The sequence below is a fragment of the Anguilla anguilla genome, chromosome 1 (genome assembly GCF_013347855.1).
Source record: "Anguilla anguilla isolate fAngAng1 chromosome 1, fAngAng1.pri, whole genome shotgun sequence".
Lineage (NCBI taxonomy): Eukaryota > Metazoa > Chordata > Actinopteri > Anguilliformes > Anguillidae > Anguilla > Anguilla anguilla.
Genome location: NC_049201.1, coordinates 72173723 through 72195429, shown reverse-complemented (window position 1 = coordinate 72195429; position 21707 = coordinate 72173723). Strand labels below are relative to the sequence as shown.

General features: G+C 45.2%; 2 protein-coding genes across 4 annotated transcripts; both read right to left on the bottom strand.

The window, feature by feature from the left end:
* Positions 1-1346: 1346 nt before the first annotated feature.
* Positions 1347-11986, bottom strand: LOC118234314 (gamma-enolase-like). The gene is made up of 12 exons (XM_035430796.1): positions 11862-11986; positions 10523-10608; positions 10164-10259; positions 9213-9271; positions 8658-8727; positions 6459-6592; positions 6086-6308; positions 5390-5587; positions 2839-3040; positions 2442-2550; positions 2229-2287; positions 1347-2030 (listed from the first exon to the last, which is right to left on the bottom strand). Exons 2-12 carry the CDS (start codon positions 10605-10607, stop codon positions 1961-1963), a joined length of 1305 nt encoding a protein of 434 aa, XP_035286687.1. The 5' UTR covers position 10608; positions 11862-11986; the 3' UTR covers positions 1347-1960.
* Positions 11987-13124: 1138 nt separating this feature from the next.
* On the bottom strand, positions 13125-18575 carry mlf2 (myeloid leukemia factor 2). 3 transcript variants are annotated; one of them, XM_035428190.1, is made up of 9 exons: positions 18405-18575; positions 17721-17747; positions 17163-17274; positions 16909-16944; positions 16772-16825; positions 16244-16372; positions 14375-14534; positions 13851-14078; positions 13125-13524 (listed from the first exon to the last, which is right to left on the bottom strand). In XM_035428190.1, coding segments are annotated over exons 2-8 (711 nt in total). In that variant the 5' UTR covers positions 17723-17747; positions 18405-18575; the 3' UTR covers positions 13125-13524; positions 13851-13860. The 3 variants fall into 3 exon arrangements, with proteins under 3 accessions (XP_035284081.1, XP_035284073.1, XP_035284090.1); XM_035428182.1 differs by having other exon boundaries at positions 17721-18575; XM_035428199.1 differs by lacking the exons at positions 17721-17747; positions 18405-18575 and having other exon boundaries at positions 17092-17218.
* Between the last annotated feature and the right edge of the window lie 3132 nt (positions 18576-21707).

Genomic DNA, 21707 nt, shown 5'->3' with positions numbered 1-21707 from the left:
TCCTGTTTATTTTTATGGAAGTTCATCAATAATCTCCGAAAGACACAATGTTTACAATAAATAAACCCATGCGTATAGGTCCAAAATTAAGGGGAAATTGCATTATTGCACGTCTGTGTGTTATTAACGTTATTGCGTAAACAAGGCGTACAGAAAAGACTGATTTGACAAGAAAGGTCTGCAAAGTTTTTTGCACTTTGCATTACATAGGCTATGTCTCTGCGAATGACGAAAAAAGGCCACTGAATTTCGTATCCTATGATGTTTTGAAACGTCTGTTTTGACGATTGGCGCAAATAGAATGATGTATTTCCCTTAACTTTTTTATGATGTAGTCCTGTTGGATCTGCGGAAGCACGCCGGCTAAGTCATCTTTTTTGGGGGCGGGGGGAGGGGGGTGCCATTGTTCGATCTGAATGAAAAATTATGCCTCTTGTTAACCCCTTGTAATACTGTGTGTGCCGGCATGTCGCTGTCTGTTTTTATCCTCGATATTTACCTTCTCTAGGGGCAGAACGCTGCACTGAAATGCGCAGATTGAAAAATCCTGGCCCAGCCTTAAATAATTTTAGCGTGCGCGCCCTGTTTAACAAGGGTAAATACATTATTAAATGGAACAGTAGTACCTGCTATCATTATCATCCAATGTTATTATTTTATGACAACAGTAACTGCGATAGTCACGATCATGACATACAACCACGCTAGAGTAATTTTGCTTGTTTTATTAGACCGGGAATGGCCAAATATTGTCATCTGAACGCCAAATTTAACTTCCAATAAGCATCTATAGTCCCCGAGGTAAAGGTACTTTTCTATTGCCATAACAGCTTTCATAGCCCGAATGTCAGCCAAATTAGCATTTGGTCATGCTTGAGCGATTTCATTGGTTTAATTAGTCCAATTCCCCAAGCCTCGACATCAAAGTCATACTAACACAATTAATTCCTATAAAATATGGAGATTTCTCTCTTTTTTTTTTTTTTTTTAGTGTGCAGCCATTTTGAAAACATAAAAATTCAGCCATCAAATATTTACTGGTCTTTGTAAATCTTACCGTTGCTATGGGTGTGGAATGGCTGGACTTGGACCATGAAGAAGGTGAGAGCAGGCTCACCACTTATTTGTGCAAAAATAGCCGAAAACATCATTGTATTTAATTCTGGTTGGCTGCATGTTCCCGTAGTCCATTGAGGTGAAAAGGAATGGCATCAAGTTGCCTGTTGCTTAACTTCATTGTTTCCATGAACAACCCCCCCCCCCCCCCCAAAATAAATAAATAAATAAATTTCTCTCGCACACAACACATAGGCTGACTCATAAATAACAGAAGCGGACGCAGCGAATGTGGTTTGAGTTAACATCATAAGTAATTATCTCTTTATTTGTAGTTCTGTGGCAAGCATTGCATTTTCAGAATGACTCTACAGGCATAGGAGCAAGGAGATACAGCAAGAGGTTAAGCTGGAGTGGGGTCAGGGAGTCAGGGCAGCAGTAGTTCAAAGAGCCACTGAAAGACAGGGCCCTGAAGTGGGTGAGATATGTGGACATTCGAGTGAATGGAAAGCAAGAGAGAGGGAAAGAAAGGGCAAAGGAGACGGCGGAAGGAAAAGAGGGCGAGCTAGACAAAGTGCTTTTCTGTGTTAGAGGTGAAAGAGAGAAGGAGACTCTGCCACACACTGCGTTCTCTCCTCTACGTAAAGCAGTCGGTCTCGAAGTGCATATCCGTCGGCCGTTAAATGTTATCTGTCAGTCAGCGCGTCTGACGGCGTGTGTGCCCATCGGTGATTTAGTGACTTATTGGGTGAGGTCTCGCTCAGTGAGTCGGTCTGTCTTTTGTCCGTCCGTTTCTTTACCATCCGCGTGTGCGATGGGTCTCGGTCCGATCCTGCCTGTCGTCTGTCAGTTAAGTTCAAGTGAATCGCCGGCGTCGGTTGGTCTCGGCGTCCGCCCGCCCATCTCACAGGGCGCTCGGGTTGCGAAAGTTGTGGCCGGCAAAGCGCGCCTGGTCACCCAGCTCCTCCTCGATCCTGAGAGCGAGAGGGGGAAAGAGTGTGTACGTGTGTGTGTGTGTGTGTGTGTGATAGAGAGAGAGAAAGAGAGGGAGAAATAGAGACAGAGAGAAAACAAAAAGTAAGATCGTCATTATGCACACTGGACTCCGCAGTGTTTGAAAACACTGGACTGAACCACGCGACAGAAATATGCTGAAAATGATTCCTACTGACCTCATGAGCTGGTTGTATTTGGCCAAGCGCTCTGACCTGCACGGAGCTCCAGTCTTGATCTGTGAGCAGGGTTGGGGAGGCCCGATTGGGAGGGGTGGAAGAAAACAGAAAGGCTTTGTAGGGTCTCGAAATGGGTAGGAAGTGTTTATCACGCGGCCCATCTGCTCTGTCGGGCTGGAAGCCGGGTCTGTGGAGTCGAGGTGTGGTGCTTACCTGTCCAGTGCAGAGGCCCACCACCAGGTCGGCAATGAAAGTGTCTTCGGTCTCCCCTGAGCGGTGGCTCACCATCACTCCCCAGCCACTCTCCTGGGCCAGTTTGCATCTGAAGGAGAGTTAGCCATTAGAGACACGCATGCACATATGCACGCAGGCGCGCACACACACACACACACACACATGCATGGTAACTTAAGAGCAAAATACATGTCCAATGTAAAATAATCTATATATATATATATATATATATATATATATATATATATATATATATATATAATTCAGTTGGAGTGCCCTTTATCACTTCTGGACTCATAAATTGTTAATTTAATTAACGCTGGACATGCTGAGTGTGCCGAACAGCCGCTGAGCGCTGCGGACGGAGGGCCCTCACGCCTGGATGGCCTCGGTGACCGAGCCGATCTGGTTGACCTTCAGCAGCAGGCAGTTGCAGGCCCTCTCCTCCACCGCCCTCTCTATCCGCCGGGGGTTGGTCACCGTCAGGTCGTCCCCGACGATCTGGATCCCCACCGACGCCGTCAGCTGGGACCACGCCGGCCAGTCGTCCTGGTCGAAGGGGTCCTCTATGGACACCACTAAAAAAGGGGGACGAGCAAGCGTTACAGTCACAAAAAACACACTCCTCTCATGTAAGGACTGGAAAAACGCAGACGGGAATATTCAAACAGCGTTCTAGTTTTGCTGCTGCGGCGTGCGTCATCCTTATCTCTCTTGAGTAAAAATATTCAAGAACGTGTCATAATTTCTCATTGTTAGACATTGTCACTAGTGTGATAGTGAGAGACAAAAACAGAGCAAATGAGAGGTGATTCATAAAAGTCACTGTCAGTGTTTCCACGGTAATAAGAGATGTCACTGTTCTATGCATTTCCATACTCATAAACATGGTTACTAGGATTTTTTTGTGTTACCATGAGTGCAAGGAACGAGACCTTATTTGAGATTGCTTTATAAAACTGCAGTACCAGGGTAGCTGCCACACTTTTACATTTGTGTGCCATTAACTTAATGCACTGTATAAAAGAAAAACATAATGGTAAAATGCCACCTGTTCTCCTGTGGCCTAATGCCAAATCACATTTCTTAGGAATACCTGCACAGAGCAAACGTTTAAATAGCAAACTAAAAATGCCATATGCAAATATGTTGCTATGGAACACATTTTAACAATAGAGACGCATATTTCTCAAACCATGCAATGTCTCTATTGGAAACATTTCAGGATGCACAATATTAATGGAGCTGTATTAGCTGATAATAGCTTGAAATTAACTTCTCGCATCACATCAATACTAAGATTATCACAGACATGTTGGCCCAATATGATGCCATATACATGCACCAGAGAGGCAATGGATTTTATGCACCACTAATGCTGTAAATTATATAAAAATGTCAGCCGTTAAGAGATTTTTTTCAACATGATTAAAAGCGACAAAAACTTGAAATTTGCAACAATTGCTGCAATGGGAACAGAAACGTTTAATTTTTCTAAGCATACTCTTAAGAGTTCTTAGTTCTTTGGGAGCTCAGAATAGCCATACTGTGCATCTATTAATTTCCACTGTCGACCATTTTGGCTCTCTTTGATATTTCTTCATAATTTGATTGTCACACTCCATTGTGCTATGGCAATAGATGACAGACAGTGCGTCATATGTATTGTGCCTCTCGAAGTCACCTCTGACTCAGCACTACTGTAATGCACATCCCTGTTTACATATGCATTCTGATTGATTATCATTACATGTGCAATAGTGTTTTGCAAAGGACAAGGCAACAATCGGCTGTTGGAATCGTTTGGATGCTCCTGTAGTGAGTCTGCTTCCATTGTGTGGATTTTATGTGAGCCACCCACCCATTTGTGGAATTGGAATATAGGGAAAAATATATTGAAATATTATAAACTACCAAAGTATTAAAACACTTCACTGCATGTGGGCTACTTCCATAAAGGCAGACAAAAGACCCTAAAAATACACTTTGTATGGACATTATGTACGCAATTCACGTACGTAATTCAGAACAAACTGTCATAGTGCATAGATCCAGTCAGCAAGAGGGCCGTATGCTGATGGAGGCAGATTTTCTCACTCCATAAATGCTTACGGTCTACCCCAGCCCAGGACTACTCCTGCTTTTTTCAGGCTTAAAGCTTAGAAATATCAATTTCCAAACCCGAACAACTGGAAATTCCCTCAAAAGCAGCTTCCCAGCTCATAACTGTTTGGTTCTCAGAACATTCCTGGGATGTTAAGAAGTCTAGGGTAACCATTCCTAGAACCTACACTAGAGTACATTTGTCCAGTTTCTGGGATGTCTCTTGATAATGGATGGTTGGAGGTCATCCATGCTGTTTTTATCGGTGTTATTGTCACGTTAAACAAACCTACCATTTTAACATTTTAAGTTTCTATGCAGCATGCCTGGAACATTGTTTTCTGCCACTTAGGACTTGGTTAGAATTATACAATGTTCTTAGAATGTTGGAACATTTTCATGAAATTTTCTCACAACCAAATAGGAATCTAACCATATCCTTTCCCAGATATTCTGGGAATGTTTTGGTGGCTGAGATGGTCACCACCATCATCACGTCTTCCGTCAGCACCAAAAAGATATGGAGCGTGCGTCCCTTCACCATCACCCAGCTTAACCCATTGCATGGCTGTTTGTGAGCTTTTCAAAGCAAGACAGGAAAGATCACATCCAAGTACAAATGAATAATAAATATGCCTTTAAAAGTGAACCACGCAGCAGCCATTGACCTGTCATCTATGTTAACAAGAAGAAGACAAAGATGGACGGACTTAAAAATCAGATACTTAGAAATATTGACAGATGCAGACAGGCAGAGATTATTTCTAAAACCTTGCGTGATATACAGATGCAGACAGGAACATAGCTAAAGTGAAGAGCTCCACCTGGATAATTGTTGACAAAGCTCTGGTATATCTCCGACAGCTCTTGGGCACTGATGTGCCGGTCGGGGTTGGGGGGAGATTTGAAGTCCAGGTCATATTTCCCATCCTGGTAAAATTCAGACGCTGCCACGTCCATGCCGATCACCACCTTGTCTGTGAAGCCAGCTTTCTCTATAGCTGTTTTCAGCAACTCCAGCGCTGGGGGCCATGAGAGAGAGAGAGAGAGAGAGAGATCGAGAGAAAGAGAGGGAGAGACAAAGAAGAAAGAAAAAAGAAAGAGAGAGACAGAGAGAGAGAGAGAGAGAGAGAGAGAGAGAGTTACTGGCAGACAGGGTTTCCTGTTCAATGTAGATTCTATTATGTTTACACTGGGGTGGATACTGAGAGCCAACCGGTGAATTACCATGCAGTATATATTGAGTGATTTTTCCCTTTCATGCAGGCAGTCAGTTTCTACGATCTACAAACACATGCACACACACCTGCACGTCTTCACACATGCATGCACACACACACACACACATGCATACACACATGCATACACACACATACACAAACTCATATACACACACACGCACGCATACACACGCATACACACGCACACACACACACACACACACACACACACACACACGCATACACACGCATACACACACACACACAAAGTGATCAGTTAAAAAGCTATAAAAGTCATACCTTCGCTGTTCTCCAGGATGTTCGGGGCGAACCCGCCCTCGTCGCCCACGTTGGTGGCATCCTGGCCGTACTTTTCGCGAATCACACCCCTCAAGGTTTGGTAGAGCTCCGCCCCTACACGCAGGGCCTCCCGAAATGACTCCGCCCCCACTGGGAGGACCATGAACTCCTGCATGGCCAACTTGTTCCCTGCGTGGGACCCCCCATTGATCACATTGAAGGCCTAAATGACGAAAATGAACTTGCTGGAATGAATCACAGTGACAGTAAAATAAACAAAATAAATGCAATGAAATCTAGGTAGCTAAGGTTATTGTTGCGGTTGCTGCCTGCAGCCACATTAATAATGTCAGTCTGGCGGTGATGATCTCACAGGAACAGGCAGCACCAGCTCGGTGTTTCCTGCGAGGTCGGCGATGTGGCGGTACAGAGGAACGCCTTTCTCTGCTGCCCCAGCCTTGCATATCGCCAAGGAAACGCCCAGGATCGCGTTGGCACCAAATTGAGCTGGGGGAAGAGTGTTGGGGGGGGGGCAAAGAACAGGTTACTACAACATAGGAAATACATGAGCACAATCTGAGCACATCACCCAGACCTTACGTGACCTGACCTGAGCTCACACTGAACCTTGGCCTTGAAGCCCAGAGCACACAAGGGCAATTAACATCAGACACATAAGCCCAGGGGTACTCAAAGGCATTAGTATTGCAACATTTATAGACAAAAAGCCATACAGTACATATCTACTGGTGAGAGATGATGTCTTCCACAACATCAACTCCCAACGTTCCTTTTCCCAGAAAGCTTGTGATGTCACCTCACGGGAAACAGAGGTGGAAAATTCGGGTTCATAAAGTAAAAGTCCTCCTGAGCAGTTTGTTCCAGTCACCTGGATTTGCTAATCAGCAAAGTTCTTCAGTCCAGGGGGTAGATCTAATTACTGAAATCAGCTCGCTGTCTTTTACTTTCTGACCCCTGGACTTTCTACCTCTGCACGGTCACTGGTAACACACCTGACACTGATGTAGCCCCTGCAGAGGTGCAGAAGCTGTCGTGCGGTTGTGTTTGACCAATGGAAAAGGTCAGAGAAAATCTTCACCCGGGATACACACACCAAAATGACACTTCACAGACATTAATTGGGAACAGGCCATAGACATGCTGAAAGTGGTATTATCAGTGTCCTGGGTAGTCAGACACCGGTGTGCACCAGAGGGACAATCTTTCATCAATGAATGCAACATGAATGCAAACAGGTTCAACCAGGGACACCCTAGACCAGTGTGTTAATATATGTGTGTTAATATATGATCATGTCCTGCATGTAAAAGTGGAGCATGCTGGGTACTAAAGGAGGTCATCAATAATGTAAGTTACTATGCAATACTGAAAAAAATATGAACCCATTTCTATGAACTCAGTTCTATGGCAGCTTTATAGCCAGTCAAAATTAACATCCATCTTTAAATATATTGCATAGTGTTACCTATTTGCTTGGCAGATGCAATTTAAAAAACCTTTCAGTAAGTATTTTTCCTAACATTAAAGGTTTTTATGTGGCATATTTACGCTTTGCATGCTCTTATCAGGGTGTCTGTTGAGGCAAAAATCTTACACCATCATTCATAGGAACTGACAGTTGTCTGTGAAGGCCCTGTAATAAAGCTTTTCACTCACCTTGGATGGCACCTGGACAATCTTGGAATCACGTAGCAGAACTGGACAAAAATTGTCCCTCTTAGAGAACAAGCACAAGCTGAACCATCTAATTCCTTTTGCCTCTCCTCCACTGACAACCTACACTACATGGCCAAAAGTACACCTGACATCCAACATCTAATCCAAAATTATGGGCATTAATGTGTAGTTGGTCCACTTGTTGCTGCTATAACAACCTCCACTCTTCTGGGAAGGCTTTATACTAGACGTTGGTTCCATTCAGCCAGAAGAGCATTCGTGAGATTGATTGGGCGGTTAGGCCTGGCTTGCAGTCAGTTTTGCAATTTCAGTTAAAGTCTCCTATATGAGTTATGAGTGGGCCTTCTGTTGTTCTTGGCGATAGAGAACATTTGTCACATTTCTAACATTGATGCTCCCCACTTTCGTAAGTTGCTCTGGACAGGAACATCTGCTGAGTGATTAGAATGTCATGTAATTTAACATACACCTGTCAATGTAAGTCAAACCCTGTGTGGCAGGAGCATACTTCCGAAACAATTGCCTCATCTGTCTTTTAGAAACTCTGTGATACTCGTTTATTAAGGAATTACTTCACAAGATCGCACAGTTGATTGTTATTCAAAGATTGACATTTTCGTTTTGCAAATACTTCATGTTATTTCCATTTTAATCATTGATTGAATTCATGTAGGGTGACTAATGAAGACTGCATTAATAGTCATCTGATTATTGTCAAGCAATTAGGTGTAATTTCCTCACTGAATTGCCACCTGTAATTAACTGCAAAGGTTTCAGACTTTGTGCATTGATTCCAGATTGGGCATGACAGAGACTGATTCTCTGCGCATTGTGTTGAATTGTAATGCAGTGTATTGGTGTGTATTGGACTCACACTTGTTTTCAGTCCCATCCATCTCAATCATCATATTGTCCAACTTCTCCTGCTCAACAACGCTGATCTCCTGCAGGGTAGAAACACAGTACGAAATGAAACCCTGTGCTGCTCTTATTATCAGTGTTTCTCAGCAGGGCTGTCTCAGAAAAATGCCTGCCTCAGCACAACAGAAAGCCATACTGTACACTGCATTCTCCCCGCTGCTCAGTTTTATTAGTACATTTGCAGACCAACTGCTTGTTTCTGGAATTTTCCACACAATCACTTAGGCGGGGATGACGATCACAGAGCACTGCCACTGTCAGTGATGGACCACACTGTAACTGCAGAGTCCCGTGTGTCAGCCTCGGAAAGGTGAGAGCGGTGCACTCTTGGGTATTAGATCTGCTGCTTTTGGAGCAATTAAAAACGGATGGACTGCCTGTTCTGCAGCGGTGGGAGGGTGGAGGGGGTGGCTGGGTAGGGGTGGCTTTCAGCAAGAGGCTGCACGTGAGTCACGACATCACCATCGCATGACCCAAACGGCAGGGAGCAGCAGTTTCTCAGACTCACAGACTCGATGAGGGCGGGTCTGATGGTGTCATTGATGTGAGCCACAGCCTTCAGCACGCCTGGGAGGGAGAGAGAGAGAGAGACAGATAGTGTTTCCTGTTCAATGCAGATCCTATTATTTTTACACTGGGGTGGATACTAAAAAAACAAACACCAATATTAAAAACATGGGTGGAGGGGTGGCGGGGTGGCAGGAAGAAAAGATAAGGGTGCAGGGGTGCAATAATATTGATCTGGTTCACTCAATAGTCAATGCAATGCAATGTAATAGCAACATTATGGTGATCTCTGCTTTAGAGGCATACTACGCAGGATTTTTATCTGTAAAATATTATGAAATAACCACGCTAAGGCATATATATGATGCACTGCAATCTCTGCCCGAATTTGTACACCTCTACCTGTATTTGTTATTCTAAAATGTGTTGGGGATGTTTCAGGGCGTGGCAGTCTTTTCTGTCTGGGGAGGGGTGGGTGTTGTTTGGGATCAGATTTTAGTGATTGTTGCTTGCTAGCTAGCTGCCGCAATAGTGGAGGTGAGGAAGTGCATGTACAGCGAAATAAAAAGACAAGCTGACAGGGCTCGTTCAAGAACTAGAACGAGAGACCTTGGAATTTCTTTTCCTTGATGGCATCAGCAGACGTTTGCCAAGGGGATGAAAAGCGAAACGGATTGGGCTTTTCTGTTGGACCTGTAACGTTACCTCTAGCAATCAAGCTAGCTACATTAGGTAACTAGATAGTCGAAGTTGGGTACTCTGTGAGTGGGCGGGGTTGATGATGAGAAGGTCTTCTTCGTTTGTAAACACAGGACCACAGCAAGGCTGAAACATCCTGCATAGTATGCCTTTTTCAGCTCCTCTGTGCCCTTTTATTCTCTCCTGTATGAAGCATAAACACTGTACAATTCCTCTCTTACTGCACTTGACTCCTCCCAGGCAGCTCTCTTACCTTTGCCTTTGTAACGGCTCTTGTCCCCGTCTCTCAGCTCTAAAGCCTCATAAATGCCAGTTGAAGCTCCACTTGGAACTGCAGCCCTGAACAGTCCTGAAAAAAGGTTCATACACTGAGAAAATGAAAAATAAGACCACACACACACACACATCTATAACTCACCGAATAGCCAATCAGAATGAACTAATAAAGAATCTGTGGTATAACTTAAGCATTAAGTAAATAAACTCCACCTCCAAACACTTTAATGAATACTTTATGCAATGCATGACCATTAAGTGTCTGGCAGTAAAAACTATTGCTAACTGCCTGTTATTCACAAGCCAATGAGGTAAGATAGATGGATAAAGACTCACCTTTCTCAGTGTGCAGGTCCACCTCCACTGTGGGGTTTCCCCGGGAGTCCAGGATCTCCCTGGCAACAATGTTCACTATAGACATCCTGGGGAGAAGGGACACACACACACACACATACACAGGCTGAATGTTCCATTCTCATTTTTACTTGTGATTATGCCCTTGCTTAGGCTTTTATTGCACAGGTTAGTGTAGTGCTTTTAAATGGTAGGTCAGAGACACCTAGATAGATAATAAAATAAATAATAGCACTGACAATAAAAGGACATTTACTGTCTATGTCCACCGCATTGCAAGACAGCTATGAAAACAAAATCAAATGCAACGGGCCAGGGAGCACAGGAATCCTGCAACTGCCATAATCACATTAGTAAATTGTATAATCAAGTGACCGACTGTAACTGAAAATGAAGTCCATACCAATAGACGCTTGGCATTACGGTGGAAATAGAAAAATGCAACGATTCACAGTCAATAAGCACAATGTTTATTGAACCGCTAATTTTTAAACACAGTTAAAAGGGAAGTACATTCTGTAAGCCAATGTTATTTAATGTATAGTCGTGCGCTGTAGCATCAACCCCCCCCCCCCCCCCCCATGCTACCTCTCTCTGCAGAGGCCCGTCAGCGTAAAAACAGAAAGAGCGTGAGATGGAGGGAGAGAGAGAAAAAGATGGAGGGGGAGAGGGAATGATGGGTAAAAATAACTCCATTACTAAGCCTCCCTGTTTGCAAGAAACAGAAGGCCAGCCCGAGACCGGTGCTGTCAGGAAGAAAGGAAGGATAAAAGGAAAAAGGTGCAATGACCTCTACGGAGGAGGAGATGCGCCGATACAGGGACAGAATGGAGGATGCCTTTCAGAGGAAACGATCGGACGCCGGGAGACACGATGACACATACACGCATGCACAGTCGCTAACAGGCTGACACAATTCGCACTCGCACACATGCACACACATGCTGGCACGCTCTGCATGAAAACACTGGCGCGCTAACCCAAGAGCGGTTCACACGTACTTATGGGATGGCACAGCAGTGCATCTGCAAGGACACGCTACAACGTAAACACATACATGCACACACCCCGACCCATGGTAATGTTCTAATGGCTATACACAGACACACACTCAAACGCATGTACACACACACACACACACGCACACTGACACGGGTGTGCTGATGTAACGGAAAGTCGAGCTCGAGATGTTTATTTTGCAACTGCAGCACTTAATAGGACCAATCAAAATCATAAACTGACCAAAGAAATAAATAACAAAGAAGAAGAAGAGGAAGAGAGAGATGAGATGAAAGGCATGCATTTTTCTTTTTTCCGTTACCTGCAGTTTGTGTTCAGCCTTGTAGGGAACGCGAGCGAATGAGCGTGAATGAAGGAGAGAGAGAGAGAGAGAGAGAGCGAGAGAGAGAGAGAGAGAGACGCAGGGGAGGAGGGAGGGGGGGCAGAAACGTGTGACAGAGGGGGAGGGGTATGTGTGAGTCACTGGAAGACGCAGAGAAAAAAGGGAGGGAGGGAGACTAGGTCAAGGAGACAGAAAGAGGGAGAGAGGGATGCTGAAGACCTGAGGGTGAAAGACGAAAGGCGTGCTTCATCTTTTAATTCATAAAGCGCAGATATTTCCAAAACAGACGGAGGAAAGAATATGCAGTCTCTCCTACCCTCTGTGCTACGATAACGCTGCTAACAGCCCCACAGCCACACAGCAGCACTGACAAAAGCATCTCTATTTTAGCCACTGCAGGTGCTGCTTTGTTTTTCGCCATGTAGTATAGAGATAATTAAAAAAAAACATGAAACACACATACACTGGGCACTGAGGTGAGAATAACATTTATACAATTCATTTACCCGGTTTCTGTCTCGTAGGAGCCACATGTGGATTTTGGCAGATCGTTTTAAATTCTGACACAGCACATACATATAAACATCCAGCTAAGCGTAACGGGGAATAACAGATATTTCATTTGACCAGGCAGGCAATCCTACGTGCAGTAATCCCTCAGGAGAGATATACTGGTAAACAGGAGACAAATCTGTGATGCACAGAAACAGAACAGACGCAGCAACATCTAACGATGGAGCGTCTGAAGTTTAATGGGATTGTCTCGGTGAAAAACCACTGGCACACACTGCCCTTGACACCCAAGGAAAGAGGGAGGAGCAGGTTGGAGAAAGAGAGGGTGATGTGACCAGGGATGTGCAAGACTCAAGAGAAATGGAGTGATGAGGGGAAAAAAAGAGAGCAACATCCAGAGGGGGGGGGGGGGGGAGTTTGTCTGGGGATGAGGGGAAAGAAAGATATGGGGGGGGGGGGGGGGGGTGAATTCTGATTGGCTCATTTTCTGGTGCGTTCCAGCTGGAGATCACGTGACCATCTGCAGATACTCTCAGTCACACCGGGGAGTGCGTGCGTGACAGAGAAGGGGGCGGAGCCAGAGGGGGGAAAGCTGTTTCCGACAGACATCTTCACGAGACTCCAGCAGCAACGTCACAGCATCACGCAATTCTCTCTCAGGGAAAGACCGTTCTAGGTCGATCAGATCATATACTCTTGCACCAGCCAATAAAAAATACAGAACACTCATTTTATCTAACAATGTTTATTCATGGTCTTTCTTAAGCAGGTAATTAGTCAACAGTGTACAATTCAATCCACAGATAAACTAGTCTCTACACAAACATATGGACTGTACAGTATGTGTATACAGTGTGTGTACTGCAGCACTGTGTTGTGTGAAAATGTGCACCTTAACTGTATATACAGTGTCCAATGTTACATAGCATGTCTACGGTAAGTGTGTGTGTTCCCATGTGTACTAGGTGTGGTGTTATGCATTGCACTGTATGTATAATTTATATATAAACAGTCCAGTTACATCAAACATCTTCAAAGGTCAGCCATTTCCTCCTCATAGGTCATCTCTTTCCGTCATTCTCTTTCACAGCATCAAATGGACCCTTCTTCACTTTTTTCATCCATTTTTCTGTGAAGAAAAAGAATCAAAAATATTAGCAGATTACACTACAGCAAAACAAATGTTCACAAAAACTGTGCAGAAAAATGTTTCTTTCAAAACAGCACATTTCTGAAGACTACATCCCAGCAGCACGTGAAAGATAACCGCTCAAAAACAGCGATGTTTCAAACAAATATGTTGAAAACTAATAGGCAAACTTTTTTCCAAATCCATTAAGAATTTGAAAGGATTCGCTTTAAAGAATCACTGACAAACCACCAGTATTAGGGTGCCCATTAATGTCCACGTGCACACCTGACAGGTCACACCACGATGCCCGGCTCTGTGCTCACCTGTTCCCCGTCACCAGTCGTAGCGGAGGCGGGCGGGAGGTGGGGGGTGTCTCGGGGACTCGTGGTGGGGGACAGCTGGGGAAGAGGAGTCGGGCGGGGCAGCGAGGGCCAGCTGCTGAACCGCGCCCCCTGCCCTTCTGTCGCGACCGTAGTCCAGCCCCCGGGCGTTCGGAGGTGGGTATCGGCCTGCCTCCCTCCTCCACTCCTCGTCAAAGGCTGCAGCCTCACCTGAGGGGGGGGGGGGGGGGGGTAAAGAACATTAAAACACATCGCTCCTAGTCTGTCACTCTCACTGCTACAATCACCTGCACAGGCTCGCCTACAGATCCACTGTGCATCCATTCTCTCTCATTCGGGCCCTTTCACTTCTGTTCTAGAACATTTGGAGAACAAAGGACAAGGGAAATGATCTCATAGTGGTCATGAATGTGCATGTGGCCTGGACACAGAGAGAACGCTGCAGCTGAACTTGCACAGAGCTCTTTAATGAGCGGGGCTGATGGGAGCGACGGGCGCGTCCTCACTCTCTTCCAGGTTGATGAAGTCCTGCCTCTCCTCGCGGTCGCCGGTCTTGCGGTTGCGGGACCGCTCCATCACGTGGCCCCGGTCCCAGATGTGGTGCCCGATGGCCAGGCGCTCCAGCCCGCTCTCGCTGTCGCGCATGGCCTGGCGCGTCTCCCGGATCTGAATGGCGCGGACACAGGGCAGCAGCCAATCAGCTCGGCGACACAGCGATCACTAGGGTTCATCGGGATTTTGTGATACAATAAAGCAAACTGTGGTTAGAGCACACTGAAGCAATAAGATGAAATCAGGAAGGGGGCAAATTCTTTTAACGGCACTAATCTGTACTGACGGCCATTCGATGACGGGTGGTGTATATGAAAGTGCTATGGGTGGTGCAGAAGAGGGGTGGAAAGGTACTTCATCCAGTTATAGTTTCCACACAAGTTGACGATACCCGCTGTGCTGCTTCTTGGTCTCCAATCCGATGCGCATCCATTCATAATATTTTCTACCAACATGGTGAGGATCCCTGCCAATAACTATGAGTGTGAAAAACTTGATCCCGCCAACTACATTGTGCCTGGCCAATCAACTACAGCAGTCAACTTGAACAGCAAGTGTTTGCAGAAATGGGTGTATGGGGGTGTGTAGGGGGGAGGGGTGGCTGCATCATCAGTTACTTTGCATGCTAGAAGTTCCATTTTCTCATTTCCCCAATTCCATTATTACAGGTCTGTAAACAGCCAGAGACACTGTCATGCATTCTGCACAAATTCAATTCACTTTATCTAATCAAGGCAAATACCTCATTTCAATTCCCATCAGTAATATGACTGATTGCACTCCAATATGGAGCCAAATCACAATCAGAAGGAACCTCTTGAGAAATCTTTCAGCTGTGCAGTTCATCCTGTGTCATTAGCCCCCAGAGCCCAGGAGAGCGTGCTTCTCCCCTCCACACCATGCGTTTCCTCCCTATGCCGTGCATCTCCTCCCCACACCACGCGTCTCCTCACGCCGTGTGTCTCCTCCCCACGCCACTCCTCTCCTCCACACGCCGCTCCTCTCCTCCCCACGCCATGCGTTTCCTCCCCACGCAGCGCGTCTCCTCCCCACGCCACTCCTCTCCTCCACACGCCGCGCTTCTCCCCTCCACACCATGCGTTTCCTCCCTATGCCGTGCATCTCCTCCCCACACCACGCGTCTCCTCACGCCGTGTGTCTCCTCCCCACGCCACTCCTCTCCTCCACACGCCGCTCCTCTCCTCCTCACGCCGTGCGTCTCCTCCCCACACCATGCGTTTCCTCCCCACGCAGCGCGTCTCCTCCCCACGCCACTCCTCTCCTCCCCACACCACGCGTCTCCTCACGCCGTGTGTCTCCTCCCCACGCCACTCCTCTCCTCCACACGCCGCTCCTCTCCTCCTCACGCCGTGCGTCTCCTCCCCACACCATGCGTCTCCTCACGCCGTGTGTCTCCTCCACACGCCACTCCTCTCCTCACGCCGTGCGTCTCCTCCCCACGCCACTCCTCTCCTCCTCACGCCATGCATCTCCTCCCCACACCACGCGTCCCCTCCCCATGCAGCGTCTCCTCCACACGCCGCTCCTCTCCTCCTCACACCATACGTCTCCTCCCCACGCCGCGCTTCTCCTCCCCACGCCGCGCGTCTCCTCCCCAGGCCGCGCTTCTCCTCCCCAGGCCGCGCTTCTCCTCCCCAGGCCGCGCTTCTCCTCCCCAGGCCGCGCGTCTCCTCCCCACGCCGCGCGTCTCCTCCCCACGCCGCGCGTCTCCTCCCCATGCCGCGCGTCTCCTCCCCCCACAGCTCTTCTCAGCGCACTTGCATAACAAGCAGATTTCCCACCGAGCGTCGCCGCTCTCTTACCCCGCCAGGCGCAGTCCGGAGCTCACTGGTCTGCTGGTACACCTTGGGCGCGCCGGAGTCTGTGGAGGAGTAGGAGATGACGGTGGAGGAAGAGTAGGTCTGACAGCTAGGGGAGCCGGACATCCTCTCCTGATGGAGGGGGGGAAAGGAAAACACACGCAGGTGTCAGGTGACAGGGCATCATCACCAACTCACTGGCACATTATCTGCAATACTGAGGGGCGGTGGATTTGGAGGGGGCAGCCAGCTCAATAGAGAAAAGACAGCAGCCTACTTGTGGGCGGGGGGGTTTACTGCAGTGGTGTGGTGTAATAGTTAAACAACTGGGCTCGTCACCTAAAGGTTGCAGGTTCGATTCCCAGTTAGGACACTGCCATGGCACCCTTGAACAAGGTGCTTAACCTGCATAAATGGGTTTATTTTTACCATCTAATAATGAGAAGGTTTAAGGATAAGACTAAATGCGAATTGCCTGTAAATGTAATGTCATGCTGGGCGGCTGAGGAGGTACTCCTCTACAACACGCACCATATTCTCCATCATTCCGCCCATCATCCCGAACATGTCCATGAAGCCTCCGCCCTGGGGAAGATAAAGGTGAGGTAAGTCTTCTTTCACACTTTTATAAAGCACACAGCTAATGAGTCCCGTCAGGCGCAACTCACCATTCCAGCCATTCCAAAGGGGGCCATGGCACCGGCCTATCAGAGCAGGAGAGAGGATCAGCATTAGCTCTAACCAATGGCAAGCAGGCAATGCAATGAACGTTGCATCCTTACTACAATAAGGACAAAAGGGGCACACATTAAAAGATTGGATATGGGTAAAATTCACCTTTAAAGACTTACAGGCGCACAGACAGGCATGCAAAGGAGGGAAATATAGTGTGGGCGGCTGACTGACACCCACACACAGGCACCTGGAGGTGGGGGCTGCGGGGCGCCTGAATCTGGGGGGTCAGGGGAAAGGGCTCGTAGCCAAAGGACCCAAACAGGCTGCGCATCTGCTGCCTGTGGGCTGCGAAGGGGTCCCTGCAGACGGGACAGCACACGCATTAAAAACAAACAATACAGTAACGGTCCCAATGCATACGCACAGGGCAAAACATTAAATACCAAATCACACACACACAGAGCTGGAGAGGGGGGAATGCAAATAGGCGTACTTGTGTGTGTGTGTGTGTGTGTGAGAGAGAAAGAGAGTGTCCAGTGTGACAGACATATTCATAAAGCATCAAAGGGAGTGCTGATTTAGGATCAGTTAAGCCTTTTAGCTCATAATGGATTCCTTCAAATCAGTTAAGCTCACGCAGTTACAGACATACATATACCCAACATTTCCGAACTACTCTCAGTGGTACAGTTCAACTGCAAAATACAGCACTGTGATATCCAATAACCATTCAGGTAAATGCATGTCAAAATGACAAGCACAACATATTTCTTAAAATAATCGTGCAGTAAAGTTAGGTACTTACATCACGTATGGGCTCTCGTCCACATCACTTAAATAACGAAACATTATTGCAACAAACCAGCTTCAATGGGAAGTTTGTAAATTCGTACAGTTTAGAATAAAACACAATAATACGATTATAACAAGTATAAGACTAATTTACTAGCAAGCGGTCTTTAAACGAGATTGAAAAACTGGCTAAGGTTCTTTGAATCAACGACACGCCTCATATACTCGCGACAGGGAATAAATATAGCTAGCTAGCCAACGTTGCACAGTCCGCGTTGGCAGAAGTCAGCGATTTCTCTCATTTATTCAGCCAAAATAGTCATCTTGCAATACGACTAATGTTATGCAGTCCTGTTTGTTATTGTTCACGCTATAGCGTTAGTGCTAGCTAGCTGACTGAAAATTTCATTCCGATAAACACTACAAATGTGGGTTGTGTTTATATTATTGAACTGCAAATACGGTATTTCTTAGCAAAATATTTATTCGGCCAATTTCAGTTCCAAGGGTTTCTTTTTAACGTTAGCGAGCTCACGTTAGTCACTGAGCTAGCTACTAGTAGCTATCTTGCTGCTATGTAGTCGCAAATGTAAACGGAAGTCAAACTGACAAAGGAAGCCAAAACGCCAGACAGTGCAACCATTGAGCTTGTTTAAAATATTTTTAAACGCAGACTATTTCTAACATTTTTACGCACATTCTAGACACAAAGAACTGAAACGACGCGAAATACGACCGTCCGATTCTTTAAATACATATAACAAGCATCATTTTCAAGGGACGTCGGTCACTTGTAAAAGCTAACATTAGCACTAACTAGCTAAATCAATGTAAAAATAAGAGGGTGGGAGGCTGGGAGCTTTTCTTCTTTAACCTTTAAGCCGGAAATGACGCCAACGTTTAGGCAGTCAGCTCGTACCTGGGCCAGGGAGCGATGTGAAGTTTAGGATGTTGCATGAGAAAAAGTTACTTCTATTTCTTAAATGTTTTCATAATTAAACTGAAATTCATGTTGAACTGAAACGGTGTGCAATATTGCAGTTTTGATGGGCAATATTAAACGTTCTTCTACAAGACAAATCTTGATATATCTCATAGAAAAAAGAGTGTTGTGCAGGAAACAAGACAGTGGAAAAAAACCCTGCCACTTTGAAGATTTGACAATATGCAGCCATCTGGATGTCAGAACAGAAGCTGAAGATGAAAAGAATTAGAAATGAGATACGAGAAGGCTGATCAAGAAGAGGAAGTGGTGTGTCGTTTCTTGGATGGGAAGCTGAGCCAAGAACAAACAAACCACAATGCTTATGCACAGTATTTTCATGCACACAAGCAAAGCGGGAATCACTCGTCTATAAACAAGCAATGATTTAATTTAAAGACTTAAAGAATGTTTGTAATTGTTAATGAGGACATAAATTATTTATGTAGTACAGGGAGTGTTATATATATTTTTTAAAGGTTCTTTTTTAAGAAAAACAACTTTTGCCCATTCTACTAAGTTGTCCATCAATAAATCTTAAGTAATATTAATGGCTTATAATATGAGCCTGCTGGGGACATTATTACATAGATGATAAATACAAACAAGCATCCCTTTAGTAACTGAGAATAATACAGTACATGGTGTGACAGTTCGGGGACGGCTGCTAACCCCCCACCACTGGTTCCGGAACTACAAGTCAAGATGGGACCCCTGAGAGAACTACAAACCCCACGAAGCATAGATATCAAAGCTACCTCAGCTTTCTGGCATTTGTTAATCAGCATGTGTAGGGACATCTGCAAAGGTTAGTAATAATTTCCCCAATTCCATTATTACAGATGGCTTAGGTGATAGTCTGTGTATGAGATGTATGTCTTCATATGAGATTTAAGCTCCAGGTTCCATCCATGAATATTCTGCATATGTGCATACACATGTAACCAGTGTTATATAGAAGTAATATTCTGGAGTTCCCTTGCAAAAAAATCATGTGAAATTTGCCTTTTCACATGTGAAAGTCACAATTTCACATGTGAATTAAAATAATCATGTGAAAAGAAAATGTCACATATTAACTGGACTTTTTCACATGTGATCTGTCCAAACTGTCTGAGGTTTGTTAGAACAACTGCTTGTTGTTTTTTGACAACACAACCCTACAAATGGGATTTGGTCATCATCATTTGATCATTTGGGCAAAAAAATATTGTATATGTTCTTATAAAGGGCGGCATGGTGGTGCAGTGGGTAGCACTGTCGCCTCACAGCAAGAAGTGTGTAGAGTCTGTGTAGAGTTTGCATGTTCTCCCTGTGTCCGTGTGGGTACTCCGGGTACTCCAGTTTCCTCCCACAGTCCAAAGACATGCAGGTAGGCTAATTGGAGACTCATAGGTCTCATAGGTATGAGTGTGTGAGTGAATAGTGTGTGTGCTCTGCGATAAATTGGGTGTATTCCAGGGTGTATTCCTACCTCTCACCCAAAGCATGCTGGGATAGGCTCAAGCACCCCCGCGACCCTGCTCAGGATAAGCGGGTATAGATAATGGATGGATGGACGTTCTTATAAAGCTACAATTTGGTCCTGAACAAGGTTTGTTCATGTTAACACCTGGAGGCTATGGGTGGTTGCCAAAGTGACAATATGTCTAAGTTTGTGTTGTTTCACACTATAAGGCAGGGTGAAACTATTTGTGAAGCAGCCATTCAGAGTTTGAGTCATGTTGTAGCCGTATATGGTGTGCTGAGGTATATTAAAAATGGTGAGATATTTGTGTTTGCTAAATTTTGCAACTGAGAGTGGGACAACACTCTGGGGCGTATTGGCTGTTGGGTTTCTAAGGTAAAACTTGAACTTGAGAAAATTTGAGTGAAGCAGTTCAGCATACTGTACATTCTGGGGTTGTGCTATTTATTGAGGGAGTGAACCTGAATTGTGAGAGTGAAGATTGTTTCTAAAAAGACCACATTTTGCTAAAACCTTTGAACAAGGTTCAGGTATCTGAGTCTCTGCTGCTGGACAAATCTCCATAATTTTCATAAAATCTAAATTATTGTTGAGCAACAGTGTAGTTTCCCAGGGTGAAAGATTCGATCGGGGATGCTCTGGCTAATCCAGTGTCTGTGGTTCTTTTCTTGGCCCGATTGAACGTTCTTGTTTTTTTTTTGTCTTCTGTTTCTTGTGTAGCCTTTAGAATTTTTTATGACACATGGTAAATTCTGGAAAATGCCAACTATTCTTGCAGGTGGCAGGAACAAATGTAATGTCTCCCATCTAGCCAAAAAAAAAAAAAAACTGGAGAAAAAGCAGAACTGAACCGAAGTGTTATGTAAAGCAATTCTACTAGAGACAATCATGCTATTCAGAATTTTGAACACCGTTGTTTACTCAACAAAAAAAAAAACCTCTGTCATATGCAGACGAGATTGGCTTTGAGGTTGCAGCACAAAGCCATCAAGCTCTGACCAGCTATTTGAGTCAAAAATCAAAGCCCATTTTAACAGATAATATTTTTAAATTATGTAATAATAGTAAAATACTAACTTGTATATGGCAACTACCCGTACAGAAATTTCTGTTTTCTACCCACAAGGTTATTGTTTCTTAAACCTTCTTAAATGTATCAGTTTCAAAATAGATCCAGAGACTCTCCCTCCTGGCATCTCTAGTAGATCACCGTTTAACTCTAGTTTTACTAATGGCCACATGGGGGCAGACGTCATCACACTTATTCTTTCTACATTTCGGAAGGGGACGTTAAATACGTTAAAAACATCCATGTTTTGCTTTTTCAAACGTTGTCTGTCTCGTGGGAGCTTGTGCAGACACATTTGATATCATATCATTTCATATAAAATAATTCCCCTACCATTCTAGAACTTTTTATCTGATCAGTCATGGTGATTTTTTCAGTTCAGCTAGTTAAAAAAAATGTTTTCCTTTAGGACCCAGTCAACTCAGTCAAGTGTTAATTGAAGAACGAGAAGTGAGGATGCAGATAAACACTAAACACCAAA